This window comes from Felis catus, chromosome C2, assembly GCF_018350175.1.
Source record: "Felis catus isolate Fca126 chromosome C2, F.catus_Fca126_mat1.0, whole genome shotgun sequence".
In the NCBI taxonomy this organism is placed as follows: Eukaryota; Metazoa; Chordata; class Mammalia; order Carnivora; family Felidae; genus Felis; species Felis catus.
In genome coordinates this window covers 141,702,393-141,729,129 of record NC_058376.1, presented here as the reverse complement: position 1 = coordinate 141,729,129, position 26,737 = coordinate 141,702,393, and the positions used below count along the sequence as shown (strand labels likewise).

General features: G+C 43.9%; 1 protein-coding gene across 19 annotated transcripts in view; it reads right to left on the bottom strand.

Annotated features, from left to right (window-relative positions):
* RARB (retinoic acid receptor beta) overlaps positions 1 to 26,737 on the bottom strand; it is a 769,461-nt gene that overhangs the window by 55,633 nt on the left and 687,091 nt on the right. The window contains exon 2 of one of the 19 annotated variants that reach the window (XM_045037700.1): positions 7,602 to 7,714. The exons of the other annotated variants lie outside the window; for them this stretch is intronic. Within the exon in view, the coding sequence (XP_044893635.1) occupies positions 7,602 to 7,714 (113 nt within the window). The remainder of the gene's footprint in view (positions 1 to 7,601; positions 7,715 to 26,737) is intronic. 19 annotated transcript variants of the gene reach the window in all.

Here is a 26,737-nt window from a genome sequence, read left to right as displayed (position 1 = left end):
TGCATTTCCAATCTCATTCACCTTTGTGGGAGCAGATAAGCTCTATTCCTGTCAAAAAGGCCCATCTGCTAACCCCCGTTAGCAGGGCTATTACACGGTGTCTCTGGTCATTCCATCGCTCCAAGGAACATTGCTATCGTCCATCTCACTTAGGTCAGTGCTATTGGTTTAATAGTTCCCTATTGGGCCACAGATGGCCAATGGTCGGATATAGCAACATAATCTGATTACAGGACAACTGTGACCTCTTTGGCCAACCTCAGCCTCACTTTGCAAACAGCCACTGCCCAGAGGGAGTAGATTTGCCAGGCTGCCCGGCCATGCAGAGTTATTGAGACACTCACAGAGGGCCCGGCCCATCCTGAAGCACGGGGCTTCTTCAGTTTCACCGTCTGGGCAGGCCCACCGACCCTTGCCTTCTTCGGAGGATGTGTGTCAAGGGACAGTAGAAGCTGGGGGTCTTCGGGTGAGATTTAGTTATGGCAATGCATAGTTAATTAAGACAGTATTAGCAGCTGATTCCCACTCACAGGGAGTTTTATCTTTTAAGAGCCAATTCATGGGCATGTTCAGACCCCACAGCACCATAGGCGCTTTGTGCAATCACAGCCCATGTGTCCATGTGTGTATATTGCAGGTTTTCTCCGCCTCAGCATTACTGACATCTGGGACTAGACAGCTCTTTGTTGTGGGGCCTGTATCGTGCACGGTGGGACATTTTAGCAGCACCCCTGGCCTCTTCCCACCAGAAGACAGCAGCACCTCCCCCAGCTGTATGTAACAGCCAAAGGGTTTCCAGATATTGCCAATGTTCCTGAAGGGCAAAAATGGCCTGGGTTGAGACCCACCGGTATACATAAATGTCATCATCTTGAATTACTGAGTGATTAGAGCACACGCTGAGGAAGCAGACCTGTCACCAGCACTATGTGAGCCAGTCACTTAGCCTTCCTTGCCTCTGATCCTCATCTGCAAACAGGGACAATAATACATATGTCACAGAGCCATAAGGATTACGCAAGAACATGGTTGGAAAGTACTTGCAAGGTCCTTGAAAAGCACTGCAGAGACGGCAGGTACTAATATTGAGGGCTTCTTTGCAGACACTGGGAAATGATGACAGATGATGGCTGCAAAGCTTCATTACATCAAATTCTGTAATTTGACCAAATTTCACCTGTCTTGAGCCATTCTTAGATGAATCAAGACCCAACTGAACAGAACAGTTTTTTTTTTAATCCTGCAATAGAAATAGGAGACTCTTGATTGCACCGTGAAGTAGACATTAGAGAGCTGGAGGGATGGGGGCGGCTCTTAGTATCAATTTCTCCTCCTTATCGTTACCTTAATTCCCCTTGGGGAAATTACCTCTACCCCAATTACCTCTACAATTCTGATAGTACCTGCTCCATTTGTTTATTACAGAGGATAGGAAGACCCAGTCATCCCCCCTTTCCTCTGCAGGGTCAGAGGGGAGTGGTCCCAGTTTGCCATTGGGGCTGTCTTTCCCGGCGCTGAGAATCTGGAAGATGAAACGGGTGACCCGGGTGCAGTGTTTTTAATGGTGGCATTCTGGCCAAAGTGTCTACAGGAGGCCACCTTCCCAGCCGCCAGAGCCGCTTGGTTCCAGCTCTTTTCCAAATCTGGTTCTCTAGCCTCTAGGCTATTCTGGGAGCCCCTAGTTGCTTTCCAACGAATTCCTCTTTGCTTAATTAAGTCGGCCGAGTTGGCTTCTGAGGCTTATGACCAAACAACCCCGAGGGAACACTCACGGAGAATTCTAAGGGGAAGAAAAGAAAACTCAGAGAAATGGTCGAGGTGATAGAGATACAGAAACACTTCCTGCAGAAACAGGAGAATCCACTGTTAGCTGATTTAAATGCAAAATAATATGGGAGAGGAATAGTACTAGGAAGAAAACTCTTGCTTTTGCTACTATCATCAGTCTTAAACTCCACATCTGTGGAGACAGACATTTGGCCCGTCTAGAACAGAGCCATCGCTGTTCCCTCAATCAGTAATGTCTGTTGTATCGCTAAAGATTAAGTTTTCAACAAGAGGGCGGATGGTCACAATTTCCAAGATTATATACACATTTTTCTTTTTAAAAATTTTTTTAAATGTTTTTTTTTTTAAGAGAGAGGCAGCTTGAATGGAGGAGGGGGAGAGAGAGAGAGAGAGAGAGAGAGAGAGAGAGAGAGAGAGAATCCCAAGCAGGCTCTGTACCATCAGCACAGAGCCTGATGCAGAGCTCAAACTCATGAACTGCGAGATCACGACCTGACCAAAATCTAGAGTTAACCAATTGAGGCTTAACCAACTGGGCCACTCAGAATACATATATATATATATACACACACACATATATACACATATACACATATATACATGTGTATATACATGTACATGTACATATGTGTGTGTGTGTGTGTATATATATACACATATATATATGTGTATATACACATATATATATGTGTATATATATATATATATACATATATATGTGTATATATATATATATACATATATATATATATATATATATATATATGTATATATATATATATTCTCCTAAGATCAGTAACAGAAGTATAACGATTTCAGCCCCCCTTTGACTTGCTCTGTTCCAGCTACAATGGCCTCCTGGCTGTTCCCTGACTGCACCAGCACCTTTGGACTTGTACTTCCTCATGCCTGGAAAGCTCTTCCCTTAGACACCCACTGGGCTCAATTCCTCACCTGCAGATCTGTTCTCAACTATCACCTTCCCAGGGAGGCCTACCTGGGCTACCTTCTCTCAACTAATAATACTCCCCCTCCAGTGCCTGCACTATGCTCACTTTCTCCTTTTTTTTTTTTTTTTTTTTAATTTTTTTTTCAACGTTTATTTATTTTTGGGACAGAGAGAGACAGAGCATGAATGGGGGAGGGGCAGAGAGAGAGGGAGACACAGAATCGGAAACAGGCTCCAGGCTCCGAGCCATCAGCCCAGAGCCTGACGCGGGGCTCGAACTCACGGACCGCGAGATCGTGACCTGGCTGAAGTCGGACGCCCAACCAACTGCGCCACCCAGGCGCCCCGCTCACTTTCTCCTTTGCCTCTTTAATTTTTCTGGAAGCCACAACTTCCTTTCTTTCACACCCATGCAGACATCCATGCAATCAATACTAATTGATTATAGCTTTTTGTCACTGAACCTGAAGATAGCCCCAGAATCCTTCTCAGCAGGGACCCAAGTACATCCCAGCAACCACTACTAATTGATCAGCATTAACACAGAAAATGAAACCTTTTTGCCAACCTTGACCTTAATAATAAAAGACTTAAGTTAGCTTCCCTTTCTTCTTCCCACCTTCTCTTTCTTCCTTCCTTTTTCAGATGGTAATTTGTTTGAAAACATAATCTAAATCAACTATACAAAGAGAGAAGGGAAAAATAAACCACCTTCCACAAAATGAAGGACAGGGTCCTCAGCTGTCATTAGGGTGGTGGCTACAAAGGGACCCAGGAGTCTGTGAAGAAAGGGGCCAGAGAACCATTTGACGGCAACTTCATGCGTCTTACTTTCTCTCCTTGTGAACTTTACTGGTTCTAAGCTACTCTCCTTTGTGTCATCTCCAGACTGGACCAAATGTGGACGTGAATTGAGGAAGATTTACAAATTCACCACTACCTTCACGCATCATACACATGCTATGTCAGAATAAGGGCTTGAATGTTGGCACCAATTAAATGGAAAGCAGTGCCCTAAGGCCCCAGGTCTTGGCTGTGTAAGCGGAAATGTTCATGACTCTAAGCTAAACTCTTCTCTTCAGACTCTTACTGGGATATACCTGTTTACCTGTGAAGTCCAAACAAGAGCGTTCTGCAAGGTGCTGTGACGATCAACCTTCCTCCAGACAGAGTTAGAGTCACTCATCTGGTCACTACACAGGTACCAGGCACTGTTCTAGGCACCAGGGAGACAGAAGTGAACAAGAAGACAAAAAAAAAACATGCCCTCGTGTATGCTTATGGTTGAAGTGTAAAGATCAGTGTGGAAGATAGAAAAAGTGGCCAGAGTGAGCAGCAAAGGATAACGAGGATTCAGTGTCACAGGGGCTGGGGGAAGAAACATCAGGAACGTGGGTCCTGAGAACCAAGGTAGTGGAAAGTCTGAGGAGAGTGGGCAGGGAATCAGGACCATCAGAGTAGCTAGATCAATGCATTTATTTGTTTATTTTTAGTGTTTATTTATTTTTGAGAGAGAGAGAGAGAGAGAGAGAGAGAGAGAGAGTGCATGAGCGAGCGCGCATGGGGGAGGGGCAGAGAGAGAGGGAGACACAGAATCCAAAGCAGGCAGGCTCCAGGCTCTGAGCTGTTAGCACAGAGTCTGACGTGGGACTCAAATTCATGAACCGTGAGATCATGACCTGAGCCAAACTCTAACGCTTATCCGACTCAGCCACCCAGGCGCCCCTAGATGGATGCATTTATTAACATAGAACAGGGGTCAGCACACTGAGTTTGGAAAGGACCAGAGAGTAATATTTCAGGCTTTGTGAACTGTCTCTGTCACCACTCCTCAGTTCTGTGGTTGTACTGGGATGGCAGCCATAGGCAATCAGTATCAACAAATGCGCATGGCTGTGTTCCAATAAAACTTTATTTACAAAAACAGGTGATCCACCCACTTTGGCCCATGGGCCGAAGTTTGCTGAGTAAACTTGGAGGAAGCATTTATTGCCTCTGTAGAGGGTATAGGCCAGAATGTGAGGAGTCAGGAGAAGAGTGGGTCATGAGTAAGTCAGGTGGCCACTGAGAGAGGAGGGTTCTACTATGGACTGAACTCTAGCCAACAAGCAAGGAGGGCTCATTTCTTTTTTCTTTCATCTTTTCTATTACTCTTCTTAATTTCAGAAGTCGTATAAGCTTATTACAACATGTGAAATAATCTCCCTCCTACCCCTCTTCCATCTCTGGACCCCCTGAGGCAACCCACATACAGTTTCTGGCGTGGTCCCCAGATGCAGTGACCAGGCCATCAGAGGCTGGGACGCTGGGTACGATCAGAGGCAACACCTGGATGTTACGGAAACAGATGTCACAAAGGTCACCGCAAAGAGACCTCCTTGATCAGTGATTCTAAAAGGGAAGGAGGATGAGGGAGGCAGCTAAAACCAATGGAGAGTCCACCTGGGGAGCTCACTGATACACTCAGCTCAGCAGCTAGCTGGAATTTTGTTACTTGGCTAACCATACCCTGAGGTGTGGACCAGAGGCTGATGCCTACCCAGACCCAGGGGATTCCGGACCAAAATAACCAAGAGGATTAGAAGACCTAAAACTGTTCTCCTTCCACTGAGCAGTAGGTTGTCCCAAAATAAACGATAGGATTAAAATCCGAAAGCAAGTATTATAGAATTCCACTGGTTGGCTGGCCTGGATGATGGGTGAAGAAAGGAATCCACCGATTAATACATTCATCAATAAATTAGTAAATCCCACAAAGAGAATAACTACTAGCCAAATGCGGATGTTCACGTCAAAAAGACATAGGATCTTTATCTCGTTACAACACAGCAGTAGGATGTGTCTGCAAAACAGGTCATGCAGACTACGTTCTATGAAATCGTGTGTGGATCAAAGAAAATAAATGATCCTTTCCCATAATCTCAACAGACCCCCTTTGGCATGCCAGGCTCAGCTTTGGGGTGGGGGACTCCCCACTTAAGGATGGACATTGACTAAAGAGAATGCAGGGCGTGGCTAGGATGAGGAGGCTGGGGTGGGGTATTTTTGAAGTCCTGCCAACCAAGGAATCCTTCAATAAACTAGGGAGTTTTGCCTTGGGTGGAAGAAGATGGTTCAGGAGTGGCACCACGCCTACAAGTACATATGGGGCCTCATTCTTAGTATCTTGAGGAGGTAGATCTCGGGCCAACAGGCAAAACAGAGAAGGGGTGGCCAGGACATGAGGAAGGACTCTGTAGCTGTCCCTGATTCTCCCAACCGCATGCTTTCTAGCCTGGCACATTCCTCCTGCGGCGCAGGGCTGTCCCAGGTGCCGTCAAGAGGTCAATGCCAAGGGGCTGCAGGGTCCCCTAGGTGCTCCTCCAAACCTCGAGCTTCTTAGCAGTTACTATCTTCTGACCACTTTGCAAAGCACAGGAAATTAGCCAGCCTGTAGGTGCGTAACTGCTTTCTGAATTAGGAGAACTCCAATGTTATCAAAGGTTATCTGTTCATAGATCATTCAAGGTCAGTCGTACACAGAGATACCTCCTCGAAAAAAAGGGCTTAGGCAAGTGTTCGCAGATGACCCTGGCTCTAACTTGTCTGTGATCAGCAGAGTGATACCTTCGTCAACTGCTGGCTCCGGGTACGAAGAACCGGATCACAATACCACACATGCGCGAGGCCACGTGTTTTGACCTCTCTGAGCCTGGCTTTATTTATCCGTAAGATGGACCTTAACGTGCAGCGCTGATCTCCCTCATAAAACTGTAGGCAGCATTCAAATGAGATGCTGGATGTCTTAACAATGGTTCTTCTCAAACTATCTTTGGGGGAAGGACCAGAATTCTGTGTGTGTGGGTGGGTGGGGGCAGGGGCCCATTTCTAATCTACGATAAATACTTTAATAAAATAAAACAACAGAGAAATTGCGAGAAAAACGAAATGCTGCTTGGATGATACGGGGTGAGCACGCTGCTAAAAGTTTCTACATGCCTGTTCTGAATTTCTGTGCCTGTCTTACCGGGTCTGGTAACAGTATTTGTGGACTGGCTCTGGTCTACAGGCCACACTTTGAGTGACGCTACTCTAAAATGTTGGAAAGTATTATTATAAAAGAGCATGACTACAGTGTTAAGACATTAAAAAAACCAGGGGGTGTCTGGGTGGCTCAGTCCGTTAAGTGCCCGACTCTTGATGTCGGCTCAGGTCATGATCTCACGGTTTGTGAGATCAAGCCCCGTGTCGGGCTCTGTGCTGACAGTGTGGAGGCTTCTTGGGATTCCCTCTCTCCCCCTCTCTTTCTGCCTTTCCCCGGCTCTCTCTTTCTCTCTTTCAAAATAAATAAATGAATAAACTTTTAAAGAGATATTAAAAACCCACAATTATAAAGACATCCATTCCCAATGAGAAGATAGAATTCAAAACAATGTTTAGCAACCAAAAGGCTCCCTTTCTCATTTGATGACCGGTTGGGGCTTAATGATATCTACCGGGTCAAGTTACGGGAATAATAAGGACATTGCGTCATCGAGAAATGGGTCTCAGTCTCCCATTCTGTAAGGTGCATTCCGATCTTTCTGGACATTGATGCAGTACTCCTAGCAATTTCACTTACAGCCTTCCCACCACCCAAAAGGCTGAACTGATTTAGTGTCTGACAAAACAGAGAGAGAGACATGTGTTACCGGGAAACACCGTTTCTAAAAAAAGAAGGGTTTTCATTGTTTGATTTTAAGTCTAAGTGATTACTTGGAGGCCTCTGAAAACTTCCAGAGAAAATGCCCTGGACACAAGGGACTTTGTTTCTATAAAGCACTGAGGCAGCAGTTTGCACAGAGTTAACTCAATAAAATAACACTTTCTACTTGGATAAACTGACCTAGATTCTCTGACTTCCATGCGGAAGCACAGTAGGCTGGCGGACATCTGGGGAGCTGTCCGTGAGGAGAGCAGAAGGGGTAGGACACCAGGCAGCAGGGATGGGAGAAGGTCCTGTGTAAAGAACAGTAAGATTCTTCATGGTGATTATAGTTAGAACTCTCATCCCCAGGTTTAAGAACTGAAGGGGTCTCTACCAGGCTTTCCCGAAGAAGGAATCCAGGGATTCCTAAGTGAAAAGACACTGTCATTCAAGGCTGGCCAAAGGAGGAAAGCCTCCTACCGAAAGAGTTCAGAAATGCACCCTTGTCTGTGGGTTCCCCTCCCCCCACAGCATTTTCAGGACACATGGCAGCGTGGGGTAAGGAACTAAGAGCACCACAGCCAAACAGCCCTGCGAGAGCCTCAGTTTTGACATCTGCAATATGGGAATTATACTATCTGCCACCTTAAACAATGCGTTGTGAGAACCCAGCCCATCAGTGCACAGTACTGGGAACGCAGACTATAATCTATCAACCATGTGTGCACATAGGCAGCAACAGCCCGTGCAGAGTCTATTCAAACACACAACCAATCTCGAACTGCAGGGTAAGGCAATCTCAGGGGAAGAACTATATACAGTTGAAATAATTTACAAGAACATGCACTCACATTACTCAATTAGCTTGGCATGAGTTTAAAGCATTTGATGGCCCTTTCCAGATGCTTCTTGTTTTCAGCCGCCTTTCTATTAGCAGACCTCTCTTGACCAACCGCCTTTCTTTTCCACTAGGGCCAAACCACACTTTCAACTCCCTGGGTCCCTGCGGGTTTGGGGTCTTTTCTGGACTCGGTCCCAAGCCTCCAACTGCAGTAGGCGCCCCCGTCAGCGAACTGCAGGAGATCCCTCGGGTCAGTGTTTGATCTGGGTGCTCCCCAGGGAAGTCCTAGACTAGTTTTTCCTGTGATTCTGGGAATTTCATCTCTTACTCAATTCTCTGAACTGGACTGGCCATCTTGCTCAGCAAAATGTGGGTTTCTTTTCTTTCTCAATCCAAAATGTCACCGGAAAACTCCCCAACTTTCTTTTTCTAGGGTTACAAAAGTTCTTGCCTCATGGTGATGCACCCCCCCCCCAGCAGCTAATGAAACTCCCGCGGACAGGTCCCTCTGCCCCCCCCCCCGCCCCCATTTATCTCAGCAACCTCACCCCTCCTGCCTCCAGCCACCAATAAATTTCTGAGATACTGTTTCTTCCAGAAATACCCAGCCGCGTTGGCTCAGAACAGCAGGACATCTGCATTTTATTTTTCACTGCACTTCACCTTTTTTTAGCTGTACCAAACTAAATTCCCCATATTCGCCAGAGCCTAAAGATTAAAAAAAAAAAAAAAAAAAAAACTCAGTGTTTTTCTTGAAACCGCACATGTTACCTAGTTTTGCACTCCACTTTGTGAGGAATGGTTTGGCTTGGAACATCGTTCCTCCTCGAAACGTCTCAATTCCATTCCGTCTTTCTCTCTCTCCCCCCATGGGCTTTTCTATAAGCCATCAGTGCGGTGGATATGAATGGGTATAATCTAATTTCCGCTTCAGTCTTGAAGAAACTGGACCTGTTAAGTCTTCGTGGGCATTTACACTTTAAAATGCCTTCTTCCGGTGGGAATCTGGCATGGCAGATGTGATTCGCACAAGAGTGGTATTTTGTAGACCACGGTTTTAGGCCTGGCTTTGTTCCTAACCAGCTGTGTGACTTTAGAAAAGACACTTGACCACTCTTTCTAGCCTCATGCCCTTCAAATGAGAGTATATGCTCTTTTGTGATCCCATCGGCCTTAACATGAGTGAAATAGCAGATAGGAAAAAAAAATTTGTGTAGTGGGAGTAAGGGTGGATTGGGGACCCCTGGCATCACCATCATGATCTCTGACTGTCTCTTCACTTCAGCTGAACATTTACAGAGGCTTCCTCAGGGCCCGGCACCCTACATAGAAATTCCTATAATTTGTAGAGCAACCTAATGCCATAGGAATCCCTATCCCCTCCTGTTATAGAGATAAGGACACTGAGGCCTGGAGAGGTTTTTTGCCCAAGATCACATGGCCGGTAGGTGGTAGAGACAGGAGCTAAAGCTAGTTAATCACCAAATAATACTCTCCTCTCTGACATCACCCCAAGCAAGTGACCTCAACCAAGAGATCTCTAATTCAGAACACATCAATACTCATTGACAGAGAAACAAAAAAGAGGACCGAGAGCTAAAGTTACTGACCCAAAGCCCTGAGAAATTTAGTAACCAACAGAACATTCAGCTGGCCCAACTAGTGGCTAAATTAAAATCCAGCCTGCATCCTTACTTTTTGTCTTCCACTGGGAAAGAAATCTGATTATTTTCTCCTCCCCCTACTCTGTATGGTTAATACAATAAATCTAACCTGCTCGTATTTTCTTTCTCCCACCGTCACATCTATATTTTGATCATTTCATTCACATTATTGGCAAGCATAGAGAGGATGGTTTATGCTTCAGAGTAATACAGCTGGGCCCTCATGGAGGAGTCTTTGGAGGGGCTAAGCAGGCCCCCACTCACCCCACCTCAGCAGGAGAAGGAACTTCTTCAAGTCTTCAGTGCACTGGCGGTCCTATACCCGCCAGTCCTTTTAAAGATGATCCACTCAGCAAAAGCAATCTTGAGAAAGTAGAACAAAGCTGGAGACATCACAAACCCAGATTTCAAGATATACTACAAAGCTACAGTAATCAAAACAGTATGGTACTGGCACAAAAACAGACACATAGATCAAGAGAACTGAATAGAGAACCAAGAAATACACACACAACTATTTGGTCAATTAATCTACAACAAAGAGGCAAGAATATACACTGGGGAAAAAGACAATCTTCAATAAATGGTGCTGAAAAAACTAGAAACTAGAACTTTGGTTTTTTTAATTTTTTTAATGTTTATTCTTTTTTTTTTTTTTTTTTTTTTTTTGAGAGAGAGAGACAGACAGAGTATGAGCAGGAGAGGGCAGAGAGAGAGGGAGACAAAGAATCTGAAGCAGACCCCAAGCTCTGAGCTGTAAGCACAGAGCCTGATGCGGGGCTTGAACCCACTAGCAGTGAGATCATGACCTGAGCTGAAGTCGGACAGTCAACTGACTGAGCCATCCAGGTGCCCTGAAACTAGAGCACTTTATTACACCACATACAAAAATAAACTCAAAATGGATGAAAGGCCTAAATGTGGGACACGAAATCATAAAACCCCTAAAATAAGACACTGGCGGTAGTCTCTTGGATATTAGCCTTAGCAACGTATTTATGGATATGTGTCTTCAGACAATGAAAACAAAAGCAAAAATAAACTACTGGGACTGTATCAAAATAAAAAGCTTATGGACAGCAAAGGAAACAATCAACAAAACAGAAAGGCAACCTACTGAGTAGGAGAGGATATTTGCAAATGATATTATCGGAAAGGGATTAACATCCAAAATACATAAAGAACTCCTATGGGGCGGCTGGGTGGCTCAGTCGATTGAGCGTCCGACTTCAGCTCAGGTAGTTCGAGCCTCACGTCGGGCTCTGTGCTGACCTCTCAGAGCCTGGAGCCTGCTTTGGATTCTGTGTCTCCCTCTCTCTCTGCCCCTAACTCACTCACATCCTGTCTCTGTCTCTCTCAAAAATAAATAAACATTAAAAACAAATAAAAAAAAAAAAAGAACTCCTATGAATCAACAGCAAAAAAAGTCCAATTAAAAAAATGGGTGGAGGAGCTGAATAGACATTTTTCCAAAGAAAGCATGCAGATGGGTAACGAATACATAAAAAAGATGCTTATCGTCATTAACAATCAGGGAAGCGTGAATCATAACCACAATAGCGCACCACCTTACACCTGTCAGAACGGCTATTATCAAAAAGACAAGAGATAACAAGTGTTGGCAAGGAAGTGGAGAGAAAAACACCCTTGAGCACTGTGGGTGGGGATGAAAACTGGTACAGCCATTGTGGAAAACAGTATGGAGGTTCCCCAAAAAATTAAAAATAGAAATGCCATATGTTCCAGTAATTCCACTGCTGAGTATTTACCCAAAGAAAATTAAAACACGACTCCAAAAAGATAAATGCACCCCTATGTTTACTGCAACGTTATTTACAACAGCCAACATATGGAAGCAAGCCAAGTGTCCAGCCACAGATGAATGGATAAAGAAGATGTGGTATATATACAATGGAATATTACTCGGCCATAAAAAAGATTGAAATCTTATCATTTGTAATAACATAGATGGACCTAAAAGGTATTATGCTAAGTGAAAAAGGTCAGACAGAGAAAGACAAATACCGTATGATTTCGCTTATATGTGGAATCTAGAAAACAAATGAACAAACAAAAAGAAGACCATTAAATACAAAGAACAGATTGGTCGTTGCCATAGGGGAAATGGATGGGGGGGGGCAGGGACAAAATAGATCATGGAAATTAAGAGGTACAAACCTCTAGTTATAAAATAAATAAGTCAGGGAGATGAAAAGTACAGCATAGGGAATATAGTTAATAATATTGCAATAACGTATGGTGACTATATTTATCATGGTGAGCAGAAAGTAATGTACAGAATTGTCAAATCACTGTGTTGTTTACCTGAAACTAACGTCACATTGAATGTCAATTATACTCCAATTAAAAACAAATGATCCACTCATTACCTAAAACAAAATGCAAACTTGAAACATGGCTAGATGCGTTTATTTGTAACATTTTCTCTGAAAAGCAGCACATTCTCTGACAAGAAAAAGTCGGTATCCAGACGGCTGTGTTTAGTGAAGATGATGCCAGAGGGACCCAGGAAAATCACTGCTAAGGACACTGCATGTGTGCTTATATTCAGACACTTAACGGAAAGGGGGGAGATGCGGAAAAGCCCATGTTCTATTGCCACAGGATCTGTGAAGCAGGGACTGTTCTCTGCGTTTACTTACAGTATAAAAACAGGTTTAAGAACCCAGAATACTCAGATTCGGAAACTCAAGTAAAGACCCATTATTATAAATAATAATAGTAACAGTAACAATAAGTAACACTTATTGAGTTGAGTACTTACTCTAAATCAAATACAGAGAACCTACCCACTGTTCACAGGTTCCCACCCAACCTTCTGCACCCTGGGAGTAGGTACTATTATTACTCTAATGTTACAAATGCTTTGGTTATTTGCTCCAAGTTTTATGGCCGGCTCATGGTAACGCTTGGTGTTCTGACTCATTTCGAAGTCCACACCTATAATGTTCTTGCTTTCTGACCGTTGGTTATAAAAGGATAAACTGAATGCTTAACACTACAAGAAGTTAGAGCTGAGTTAAACATCATCTGGGGCCTTCAAGTAGCACATGGTAAAAGGATTTCTTTTTGTTTGTTTGTTTTTTAAATTTTTGGACATATTCCTTTTTGAGAGACAGAAAGACACAGCGTGCAAGCGGGGTAGGGCAGAGAGAGAGAGGGAGATACAGAATCCAAAGCAAGCTCCAGACTCCAAGCTGTCAGCACAGAGTTGATGTGGGGCTTGAACCCGTGAACTGTGAGATCATGACCCGAGCTGAAGTTGGACACTCTACCGACTGAGCAACCCGGGTGCACCTATTTATTTTTAAGTTTATTTACCTCTTTTGAGACAGGGAGAGAGAGAGAGAGCACACTGAGTGGGAGAGAGGGAGAGAGAGAGAAGGAGAGAGGTAATCCCAAACAGGCTCCATGCTGTCAGTGCAGAGCACGATGCAGAGATCAAACTCGAAACCGCGAGATCATGACCTGAGCTGAAATCAAGAGTCAGATGTTCAAACAACTGAGCCACCCAGGCACCCCAGCAAGTACTTATTTTATTTGCTGGCATATGAATGCAATCTCTCCTCTCCTCTTCATTGATAAAATATATTCAAACATTAACCCACATTCTATATGCTTGTACCACCCATGGAAAACCAAAAGCACAAAATGTAAAATAATATTTTGATCCTCTCGTGAAATAACAAGCCAGGCAATTCATTAGACGTTAAGTTTGGCCATTTATTTTTATAATGTTTTAGATTTCCTTTAGTCCTATTATAATCTTTCTATATTCTATTATTTCCTGACACCAATATATTTATTTTATCTACGAAATCTCTTATTCAAGGTTATTAAAATATAACCATCTATCCCAAACTTGATACAGCTTGTTGAACTGTGGTAGAGAAAATATTGTGTTTACATAAACACAGTAATATTTCCCCTGTAAGACCACATTATAATTAAGTTCAGTATATTTCTAAAAATAGGGAAAGCTTTTAATTAGTGCACATTCACATGGCCTTTACAATGAATGTGTTAGATTTAAAAGTGGGGGTGACCTCTGTAGTGTTTTTAGCAAGTGTTAATTTTTTTTTAACGTTTTATTTATTTTTGAGACAGGGAGAGACAGAGCATGAACAGGGGAGGGTCAGAGAGAGGGAGACACAGAATCTGAAACAGGCTTCAGGCTCTGAGCTGTCAGCACAGAGCCCGACGCGGGGCTCGAACTCACGGACCGCGAGATCATGACCTGAGCCGAAGTCGGCCGCTTAACCGACTGAGCCACCCAGGCGCCCCAGTGTTAATTTTTTCATAAAGAACTCTCTTTTGATTCCTCAATCCCTTTCAACTCACAGCTACACTGAAGGGAGCCTAGCTGTGTTGAACAGGAAATGTGGCATGACCTCAGGACTGCCTGCCCCCTGGTGTCAGCATGCTGAAATTGCAAGCATAGGACTCAAATAAGCACATTCAGGAGTGCCAAACATGGAGAGGTTAGCCTCTAAAGCGAATTTTAAATGTCCTGGAGAGCAATGGCTCTTTCCAAAAATACTTAATTGTGGTCCCTGGGCGGAATTCCCTCATCTTGTGGCTCAGTGCCTGGGCCACTTGCCACAAGAATGAAGCTAAATTCTCACTTCAGAGACAGTTATAGGAAGCCTCTTCAGGGCTTCAGCCATTTGGACCATGTTCTTAATCATCTGAGAGCTGGATCATTAGTGCTTCTTCCTGGACCTTAGCCAGAGAGCACTACTAACCAAATCGGTTGGTCAAGCATATTCGTGTAATATATGGCCGATTTCAAACATATATTGCTCTTAGAAGGTAAAGTGCCACAAAAATAAAATAAATCATCACCGGAGAAACTACCGAAAGCCTCTAAGCACTCTTTCCTCTTTCGCCGTGGGGAAAGAGTATCATAAACAGGAGACGTTTCTTTTAAAATAAAAAATGCTATTTGTTTTTTAACAGCTCCTCTCTCCTGGTTCTGCCCCCCCTCTGCTGTTAATAACATCTGATCTTACATTTAAGCAGGAAGAAAATGTAGCCACATGATTTAAAAAGCGTGTGTTTACGACTTGCCATGTTTAAGCACTGCTGAATAAATGTATATTGAAAACATATTTCAAGTGAGAAGCCATAATAAGGGGTTTGGAGATATTCAATATTACTCTACTAATTCATAGCACACCATAATTATGGAATATGTAGACTTTCTAGATGTAAATTATAATCCACGGCTCGGCGAGAGCCCCTGTGCTGCTCCCCACCCCCCACCCTGCAACATTACACTCTTCAGGCAAATTGACACAAAATAGAATAAATTATGTCAAAAGCTATATAGAACCATTATTTCAGCCTTAAACATTTCATTAAAACTAAACAGCTCAAAATCTCCCCTCCTCACTCCTACCTCCCAGCCTCTGTTACAATGAATTAAGTCCAAAGATGGTGAACAATGTCGCTTTTTACATTTTTTTTTTTTTTTGGTGGAAAGATTATTTTTACCAACAAAACTGAATCCAGATTTCTGTTCTTGTCCCTTCAGCAAAGACCCTGAGGGAAATTAAATCGAGCTCTTCTTTGCTCCCCAAATTCCTACCTGGCAGAAAAGATTCCTGACACACAATTTTTATAATTTGTAGGTCAAGAATGTGGTTTTCTTTTCTTTTCTTTTCTCTTTTCTTTTTTCTTTCTTTGTTTTTGGTTCTTTGTTCCTCTTTCTCTCTTTCTCTTTCTCTCTCTCTCTCTCTCTCTCTCTCTTTAAGTGTCTGTATCTTTTCTTTCAAACAAAATCTATCAACATAGAAAACAGAAAACAGGAGCGCCTCTGGTTGAAGCAGGGGTAGGTTGGGGACTTTCCAGCAAGGAGCCTTGGGACTTCTCTGTATCATCTTTCAGAAAACAAGTTGGAAAGTTGATGAACTATCACTCAAGGAACCCATTTAGTTACTCAGCATCTTGATTTTACTACATTCAGATTTCCAAATGCCAATGCAAGTTGTAACAGACATTGCCAGTACCCCCTAATATATATATGATATTCATATATATATAAGACATTCATATATATGTATATGAGATTATATATAGGAGATTATATATATACGATATCATACATATGTGTGTGTGTGTGTGTGTGTGTGTGTGTGTGTATGGAAACTTACATATTTTTCTGTGACCTAATCCTGTTAGGATGCAATCTAGGATTCACTCAAGTTCTGCACAATTTCACTGCTGTATAGTATTTCATGCTTTGACTTTATTTATGTATTCTAAATGGAATCACTTCCAGCATTTGGCTCCTTTGAATACTACTGGCTGAGAACATTCCTGTATACATTTTTCTAGAAGAAAAACACACACCTATACCTAGGACATTTACATCTAAGAGAGAGCAAGACAGAATATGGTTAGGTCACTACATAAACATACCCTCCGCTTCACCAAATAATGCTAAACTATTTTTTCAAAGCTGTCGCGTTCACCCTCCAAATAGCTGTGAATAATATTCGTTACTCCTCATCCCACTGCCTTTTGCACAATTTGCAGCAGGAGAGAGCCATAGTCGGCCTTTTTTTTTTTTTTTTTTTTTTTTTTTTGCCTCAGAAAGACCACGACGACCAAGAGAAAATATGAGAGAGTGAACATGCCTGAAGATTGTGAAGGACAGACTATTCTGACTTGAGTGGATCAGATTCATAGAAGGGCTCCGAGCGAAGCGGGTCTTTACGCTTCTGTCTTAAGAAGAGTGCAACCTGTTAAAAGTTGCTGGCCCACTTCTGGAAACGGACCTGTTAGCGGATGCTATATAGAATGGCTGGAGATGAGCAAACAGCACACTGGTAACCTTTCTCCTCTGTAAGGCTGCTCACTGCCAGCTTCACTAGCATAGGGAATGTGATGTCTGAGTCACCTCAGCAGCTCAACCCGGAAGACGGCTGGTCCTAGGCTCCTGACGCACTACGCTAGTTCGGTGCCACTAAAACGTAACGGGGGTCTCAGGCCGATGTTGCATGGAGTTGTCTGGCCTCAAGAGGGAGCACCTGAAACTCCACTTCTCCTGCCTCACCCCTCCTGTGGTCCAACTCCACCAGAGCTAATGCTGGAAACTTAGGCCAGCTGCCCGTCAGCGGTTTAATTGACCATTTCAAAACTGTTTGACAAACTTCCTTGAACTCCATGTTGGCCAGGCTCTTTCTCCAGAATCTCGATGCTTGGCTTCTCGTCCGTCTGTCTTCCTTCCTCAACATCCACCGGCCTCGTTACTTTCTTTTCTCCTGGTGCCAATTCCCCAGACATTACCAATTAGTCAAACATCAGCGTTTGGCAAGCATTTTCCTCAGGCTTTTGGCTCGGCCTGTGGAGCACCTCGTCCACAGGCCTCCCGCCTGGCTTCTTGTTGCTCATTATGCTCTGAATAGGAGAGACTGAGGTAAAGAAACAAACAGCAAGAAATCTGGCGAAAAAGGCCTTTTTTTCTGAGGCTTATAGTGATCTGTTTTTTTCTCTTAAATTCTGTGGAGGCAAAGGTAATTACCTACAGTTAATGTTTACTCACTCAAGGACAAATAATCGCATTTAGATTTGTTAGAGGAATGCCAACAACATCTAGTTACCCCAAAAAGAAAAAAACAACCCTCCTTACCTTAAGACATAAGGGTAGTAATAGTTGTCCTTTGTTCTACTTACCCCATGCTTGGAAGGATCTGGACTAAATGCTTCATGTAGAAGCTAATCCTGTTACACACTACTGAGGTTGGCTGAGCCCCATTTTGTACTTAAGGAAACTCCAGTTCACAGACAGCTTGGAGCTGGAATTGAACTTAGAGCTGACCGCCTTCAAAGCCCAGCTGTCTCGACCTCTACCCTTTAGGGAACTGGTTCACTGGAAACATACAACGCTCTTTCACTACCACTGTTAGTGCGTCTCAGCTGAGGGATTCCCAGCTAAGTCTCCCCAGGGAAGAAACTGAGTCAAAGTGCCCATCACTGACTTACATCGGCAGCGGCTCACGAGGATCTCTAGAGCCTTTGTCTCACTGAAGAATGAGCTAGAACAGTGAATGTTCAGGGCTATGGTTCAAAGCTTCTTCGGTCATTAAATTACTATGGAAAATCAGAATTTGGAGGGCTAGCAAGTTAGAATAGACATAGGAGGTTCTTAACTACATAGCTGAGTTAGGGAGCGAATCATTCCTGCCACGGACCCCCTGTGACCTCAAGCAAGTGACCTGCCTTCTTTAAGCTTTAGGTTCCTTATTTGTACAAGGGGCTGGTGTCAACCTCATAGGACAGTCGTAAGGATTAACTGAAGTAAGCCTATAAAAAAACAGCCAGGACACCACCTCGCCCAATGCAAGCGTGCAAAAAAGCTGGCTCTTTACACACTTTGCTCCCAGGCTATTACACACACCCGACCCTTCACCCAGTTGCATGCCTAACCACACGTAAGGTTTTCTGGCAAGATCACTGGTAAGTAATGTAACACCTTCACCAGCAGAACTCCATCACTAAAATCATGAGTGAGGAATCATGGGATACTAGGGACCCACATGAGGAAGGGGAACACTTCTAGAAACTAGCTTAAATATTACTCTGTCCTCTCGCAAAGGTTGAGATTGGCCCGTCAGATTTATACTGAAGAACTAGTAGCCACCCACCCATCTATCCATTCACCCACCCATCTATCCACCCACCCATCCATCTATCCAGCATTCTCTGTGCCCCTTTTACGTGCTATTATCATGTTGGTTCTACCTCTTATTTACCCAAATCCACTCACTCCTCTTCATTTTCAAATTTAATTTTTCATTTTCCTGTATCTTCACTGCCACCATCTCAGTCCAAGCCATCACCAAGCCTTGCCTGGACTTCTTAACTGGTGGTGATCTCTCACTCTCACTCCCAGCTCTTTCCCCAACTCATTCCCCCACATAGTAGGCTAAGCAGTTAATATTTTAAAACCACAAATGTGATGCCCCTCAATGTTTATCACTTATCAGTGATGCCACGTGACAGTAAGGACAAAATCAAATTCCTTCAGGTGGGCTACAAAAGCCCGCTAATCCGGCCTCTGTCTTCCCTTCCAATGGCAAGCTAGACCACACCTCCCCCTGCTCATTAATCCAGCCCCAGTGATCTTTCTTGTGGGCTCCCAGAGGACCTCAGATTTATTCCAGCCTCAGACCTTCTCTCCAGGGCTTCCCACTGCCTATAATAGCATCTCCCCTCCAAATACATGGTCAGCTCCCTTTCGCACTTGCCTCATTGAGTTCTTCTCTCATCAGCCAATTCTAAATCCCTTCTCCCACTTATTTTCTACTACAGTTTGACTTTTTTTTTTTACTACGAAATCTATTGTCAAATTGGTTTCCATACAACACCCAGTGCTCATCCCAACAGGTGCCCTCCTCAATACCCATCACCCACCCTCCCCTCCCTCTCCAGTTTGACTTTTAACTAGATGGATGACTTGGAACAATATGGGTTTGAACTGTGTGGGTCTACTTACACACAGATTTTTTTTTTCCGGTAAACACGGTACAGTATTTTCTTAACATTTTATTTTCTCTAGCTTACTTTACTGTGAGATTAGAGTATATAATACATACAGCATAGAAAATACGTTAATTGATGGCTTATGTTACCGGTAAGGCTGTTGGTCACCAGTAGGCTATTACTAGGTCAGTTTTGGGGGAGACAAAATTTATACGTGGATTTTTGACCGTGCCGAGGGGGGAGGGGTCAGTGGCCCTAATCTCCGCGTTGTTCAAGGATCAATTGTATATGTTTCTTCGCCTCTTAATGTCTACTTGACCTGCAGAGTGAAAGAGCACAGACCATGATTGGGTCTGTTTCGTTTACCACCCAACCTTCAGCATACAGCACGGAGCTTTGTACCCGCTGTTCCTCTGCCTGGAACATGCTCCTGAATGTCTACCTGGCTCACTCCCTCATTTCCTGCCTGAACAGTATTTTGCCAGACAGAATGTCCCTGTCCATCCTTTATAAAATAGCCCCCATCAACTCCAAACACCCTGCTTTACGTTTTTCTTTATATTTGAAGTGCTCAGGCGCTATATGTATTGGTGACCATGTTGTACGGCCCAATTCTAAGCAGGGAGAACCATCTGATGTGTTATGTAACATTGCTTGCGAGTAACGTCCGTCTACCCACTCCCCCACCCCCAAACGAAAGCTCCGTGACATCAGGGACTTTCTTCATTGTTGATTCTCACCACCTAGGACATCTGACATTGAGTGGGCACGCGACAAACATTTTTTGTTGAAAGACCAAATGGTAAATACACAGGAAATATGTGAATAAATGAGTGAATTCATGGAGTCATGAGCTAGAAACTGTATTTGCAAGAGGCATGGGGGAAGGTCTATGAAGACAATGAAGCTGAAATTCCTGACCTCGAGAACCTTACTATCGAGGACAGGAGACAGGGGCAACCTGGTGTCACATAAATATTTACCCTTCGCCCTCCTACCTGCATCCTTCCACACCAGCTCTCTCTGCCCCTTCTGTCCCCTGCCTCTCCCTTCAAAATGACGCCAGGCTTTAATTCTGTTTATCTTGTTTTTGCCATCAAGCGACTGTTGGGTGTTTGGCTCCAAGATGGACAGGAGAAACCAGCATCCTGAGAATTATATTTTCATGAAAGATCTGTTGAGTGTTTTGTTGTGGGGGATCCATTTACCACCCAAGTTTGGGGATTTTTGAAGAGCTCTGTCAGAACGCTTTATGCGGTTGTGAAATAAATTGAAAGTTGAAAAACTTCCACATGAAGCCTCATTCCTTGTTGTATGCCCGAGCTATAAAAAGCAAACCTTTCCAAATGGAGAGAGAGGGAGGGGGAGAATGAGAGAGAGAACTTCTTTTGAAGGTGTTTGTTAGAGTGCGGTTTTGATGCTCGCTGGTAGGAGATGAAAAAGATCTGTACTAAATTACTCAGGAGGCTCATCTTTATTCCAGCCAAGATGCAGAAAATGGCAGGAACAATGGGGCTACTGGCACTTTTCAGATCTGACCCTGATTCTTCCCGGGAAAGGGCTCTGGTTAAATTATCCTTTGATCTTCCTTTTCTGGCCAGCACCTTGACGGAAGGGGCCTGAAAACTACTAATGCATGTTACCGTTTGTTCAATCTGAATTTTCAAGGAGTTCGTTTAAAATGAACGTTTATGCTGGGTGCCGTGGTAACAAAAGTAGGTCACCATGATTTGGTTGCGTGTCTTTCTGACTCCATTAGAGCTGTCAGGTGACTATCCAAGCTCAAACTCCTCAGAAAGCAAGTGTTCGCGTCAGCCACACATTGTACAGGGGAAAGGCGGCGTTCCATTTAGCTCTGACTTCAAAATGCTTCTTAGAGATCTCAAGAATTCCCTTCACTTTTTAAACAAATTCCCTTCCAGCTGCAAGGAGCAACCTATTCTGTATTGAGGGCACAGCAGTGAAACCCCGCAGAAAATTAAATGTGCATCAGCCTTAGGCATTGCCCATAGGATGCGAGGCTACAACTTTTAAAGAGACAGTTTTCAAATTGTACTTTACACGGGAATGGGAACGAGAGACTTTTTTTTTTCCCTCCTATTTCTCTTGCTAAAAATGGCCCCTTTTTAAAAATATGCAACGTTACCGACGGGTCCTGTGAAAGAGGGAGAGTGTAAAAATCATGGCGGGAAGTTTTATGGTTATTCTTTTTCCCCTTTTAATTCAGAAAGTGTGAGCAAGGATGGATTTTTTTATTCAAAGAAAGTGACAGGTAAGCTTTTTCCTGAGTCTTACAGGATTTTTCAACAGTTCCCTTGCTTGCTTCACACGATACCTGCCAAGATCCCACTACTTGAAGGTGGGGATTGATCATGTTAAGGACCATTCACTTTGTAAAACCTCACTCCACTCCTCCCTTAAACAGTGACTGTCCTACCTCAACCGTGTCTCTGAACAAAAAGTCTTCCTCTTTAGAAGGATTTGATTTGTCCTCCAACAGGAAATCAAAGGTTAGAAATCAAGTAGAAACAAGGGTGGGAAACCATTCTCCTGGGCAGACATCCCTCAACTCTTCACATGGAAAGAGAAAATGCTTCTGATTGAGTCAGCAGAACTTACTGGAAACCAGAGATATTTTCAAAACGTTCAGGTACATGTTTATTGCGACACCACAATATGCTGGGCGCTGGGTTTTTGAGCAAAGTTGTCACTCAATGAACTACTTCCATGTGTTAAAGCTGCGGTATGGTGACCAACAGAACTTTCTACATAGTGCCATAAAGATGTTGACTTTTTTTTAAGTTTATTTGAGAGAGACAGAGACAGTGCAAGTGGCAGAAAGAGGGGAGACAGAGAGAATCCTAACTAAGCAGGGTCTGTTTTGCCAGTGCAGAGCCTGATGAGGTGCTCAAACCCATGAAACCACGAGATCGTGACCTGAGCCAAAACCAAGAGTCGGACACTTAACCAAGTGAGCCACCCAGGCACCCCAAGATGTGGACCATTTAAACTGGATTCTGATCACATTATGTCGGTTCCTTATCCAGTGCCCATGGAGGCCATGACTGGATGGACTCTTGGAGACCAGCCAACCTGGGTCTCCTGCTCAACGGACAGAACCATGAGCCAAGAATGTGGGGCCATAACTCATAATACCCAAACCGCCCTAGGTTTACTACAGACATGGGCGTGGAGGGCAGGACAGAGGCACCTCAGGAATGGGGATGCTGGGGGGCTCTGTGAGGCTCTGGAGACCTCTCACTTCCCCAGAGTCGGGCTTCCACACCAAATTTCCTGCCATGGTTGATCCTGGGCCAGACCTCCCCGGTGTTTTCCATCTTTGCTCCTCGTCCAAGGTGCCCCAAACCTTCTTTCTTCTTTACTCCCTCTTCCAAATGTGCTCACAAAACAGGAGTCAGCACTTACTTCCTCTAAAATAGTAAAAAAGTGATTGAGGGGCGCCTGGGTGGCTCAGTTGGTTCAGGTCATGATCTCATTGTCCATGAGTTTGAGCCCCGTGTCGGGCTCTGTGCTGACAGCTCAGAGCCTGGAGCCTGCTTCGGATTCTGTGTCTCCCTCTCTCTCTGACCCTCCCCCATTCATGCTCTGTCTCTGTCTCAAAAATAAATAAAACATTAAAAAAAAAAAGTGACTGAATCTGCCACCTTTCCCTGAGAAAACTTACTTTTGCAGAATTACAAAGAAAATCTCACCGCTAAGTGTAGAACCCTTCAAAATCAAGGATGGGAAGCCAGTGACGCAGTGGGCTTTGCCTGGGACTGGGGGCGGGGGCACACTGCCTCCCACCCACAGATATGTCTGGCCCCCCATGCCTCCTCAGAGGCTGTCTACACCCATTCTCTTAGTTTGTGCCTTCCCAACTGTCTAGAGAGTCTCAGGACAGAGCAAACACAAATCTTCTCAGGGATTTTTAAATCTACGTGTTCATGCTCAATCCCTAGAAACTGCAGAGTGCAGAATTACGACTTCACTTCTCTGGGCTCCCATGTCAAGCCTGTAACTCCGCCTCTTGACCACTTCCACTTATTTTGTATCATATGTTATCTTGGGCAAGGCAATTAACCTTTCTGGTCTCAGGTATTTCATCTCTAACATGGCGTTACTCTTGCATAGCAGCTCACGACAGGAATGTTTCACGACAGAAACCCTCACAGGGGCGCCTGAGTCTCTCAGTCGGTTAACAGTCCGACTCCAGATTTCGGCTCAGAACCTGATCTCACGGTTCGTGGGTTCGAGCCCCGCATCGGGCTCCGTGCTGACAGTGAGGAGCCTGCTTGGGATTCTCCCTCCCTGTCTCTCTCTGCCCCTCCCCTGCTCACCTTCTCTCTCAAAATAAATAAACTTAAATACATACATACATACATACATACATACATACATACATAGAAATCCCCACAGAAAGAGGTGACACATGAAGAAAAGGCAGCAAGTCAAGTCAATCTTGGTACATCATATGTTCCAAAACCACTTGACAATTGTCTATTTTATTGGGAGCAAGGCACAGCATGAATTAGGTTTCACTGTAATTGTGTCCTGGAAGTAAATATGGTTTTCAGTGAAGAGGTCTTACCGATTCTAATGAAAGGGATGTTACAGTCTTTTGTCTCAGATGGGGCGATGTCTGCAAAGGATCCTACCAATCACTGCCCAAGTTACAGATGTTCAGCTACAGAGTTACAGATGTACAGAGACATCAGTTACAGATGTAAGGATGCTCAGATAGGTGAGTAACTTGCATGCGGCCACCCAGCTAGCTAGGGGCATGCCTACGCCCCAGGTCTCACCTTTGGATTTCTAAGTGTACTGCTTTTTAACAGACTGTGATTGAAGCAGGTTGCGGAGGGTAGATTTATGCCCAGTGTGCAGATCTCTTCTCCATTTATTAACGAGTTAGCCCAGCAGAACTAAAACCCTTTTTTCGTTTGTTTGCTTGCTTGCTCGCTTGCTTGTTTTAACGTGCTAGAAACTGTTAGAGGCACCAGGAATAACTTAGAAGCTGTCAGCTCCCTGCAGCCGCAGACTGCACGTGTTGATTCACCCTTGAGGTAGAAACCTCTGTGATGATTTCAGATGTGAGGCCATGTTGAGCACACCCCCCGTTTCATATAATTAGATTCTAGGAAGAAACTCTAGGAAAGATGGTTGTCTGTTTTAGATGAGCCAAGCTGGAATGCTAAGTAGGTGGGGGGAGTTCTACTGGGACAAAAATCTTGCACAGAGTCCATTTTCCCACGGGGGATGGGCGCTGCACTGAGCACATGGGAAGTCCTGGGTGGTGGGATCTCAAGTGAGAAGTACGGTTCTGCCCTCTGACGAGGGAATTCCTCTGTAGCCGTGGGCCAATAAAATTAGCCACAATTATGTCTGCTGTTTCTCAAGCATTTTGATTCAAAGTACTTTCAGAGCTTTTCCATACTCTTGATATCTCATTCTCACAAAGTCCTTAGATATCTAGGGGAAAGGACAGGAATGCATAGCTACAGATTACAAGTTATAAGACAAAGGCAGCTGGCTGTCCTTCTGCCTGGGGTCCATCTTTACAATGGACCAGGACATAATGCTAGTTTATTGAGCGTATTTAAGTTCCTCTTTGGTAGTTTATAAAAGGTGCCGGCGGAGAGTAATAGGTTTGTCATGAGTGGATGTAAACGTTAAAGCATTTCGCTATATATAATGTATGAGGTTTAATGTAACATGTAACCATTTAGACAAAGAGAAGTCATCCTGGGATGTTACCTGTCTCCACTCTGATGCCACCGCTCACATTTCTCTCTCTCCTTCTAGATCTGCTTTCAGAGACAATTTCTAGGCACGAAAGCCAAGCTCATTTATTCAGTCACTACTTACTTGACCTTAAAAAGAGTTATCGGTTAGATGTTTAAGCTCTCGTGTGTGTTTAAGAAAGAAAGATGGCTTTATATAGTTAGACGCATTCCTACAGGGAACCAAATCCTTTTAATTTTCCTGCATCTAACATGAAAGGATTTGGGGGTGGTGCTGGGAAAGGATTTATTTATGAATTTTCGGCCCAAAGTTGAAATGAGATGCGGTCTCTACTGAATTATCGAGATAAGGTTGTAAGGCACATAACCACTTGTAGCTTATATCAACTGGACAGAAATGAAGGTGCAGTTATAACCTGCACATATGTTTGCCATGAACTCTCATAACCAGTGCTTGAATTAAAATAGAAAATTTTAGGGGCGCCTGGGTGGCGCAGTCGGTTAAGCGTCCGACTTCAGCCAGGTCACGATCTCGCGGTCCGTGAGTTCGAGCCCCGCGTCAGGCTCTGGGCTGATGGCTCAGAGCCTGGAGCCTGTTTCCGATTCTGTGTCTCCCTCTCTCTCTGCCCCTCCCCCGTTCATGCTCTGTCTCTCTCTGTCCCAAAAATAAATAAACGTTGAAAAAAAAAAAAAATAGAAAATTTTGGAGTGCCTGGGTGGCTCAGTTGGTTAAGCATCAACTTCAGCTCAGGTCATGATCTCGCGGTTTGTGAGTTCAAGCCCCGCGTCAGGCTCTGTGCTGACAGCTCGGAGCCTGGAGCCTGTCTTGGATGCTGGGTCTCCTTCTCTCTCTGCCCCTCCCCCACTTGATCTCTGTCTCTCTCTGTCTATCAAAAATAAATAAATGGATAAAAAATTTTTAAAAAATAGAAAATTTAAAGACGGTGAATGGATCATGGCAGGGGTTGGCAAGCTCCTTCTGACAAGGGCCAGACAGTAAATATCTTAGACTTTGCAGTCTGTATGATCTCTATCCCAACTACTCAATTCTGCCCTTATAGCAGGGAAACAGCTGTAGATAATATGTAAATGTATGTACGTAGCTGTATTCCGATAAAATTTTATTGATAAAAACAGGCGGCGGGCCAGACTTGGCTTACAGGCTTAAGTTTGCTGACCCCTGATTTATGGTCTATTAAATTGAGGTAAAAATGGATGTTATCCTCAGAAATCAAGCCGTCTAAATGTATAGGAATGGATTTGTTCCTCCCCGGGCAAAAGACAGACAAATGCAAAACAGTATTGGCATCTATTTTCTCAACCATTTTCTATCTAAAGCATTGTCAATACCCAATGTTACTTAGCCTAAAGTGCTAGACAGTAAGGAAAACAGAAGTTCCACCTGGACCGCTCTAAAGGTTCACCTCTTTTAAAAAAAAAAATAGCTTTTCTACTTTATCACACAACCAACAAATGTGCATAGAGGTTAAATAATAAAAACACAGATAAGCTAAAAAAATAATTATAATAATAACAATAGCTTTGTAACACGCTGAGCTATATCTTCCAAGCTTT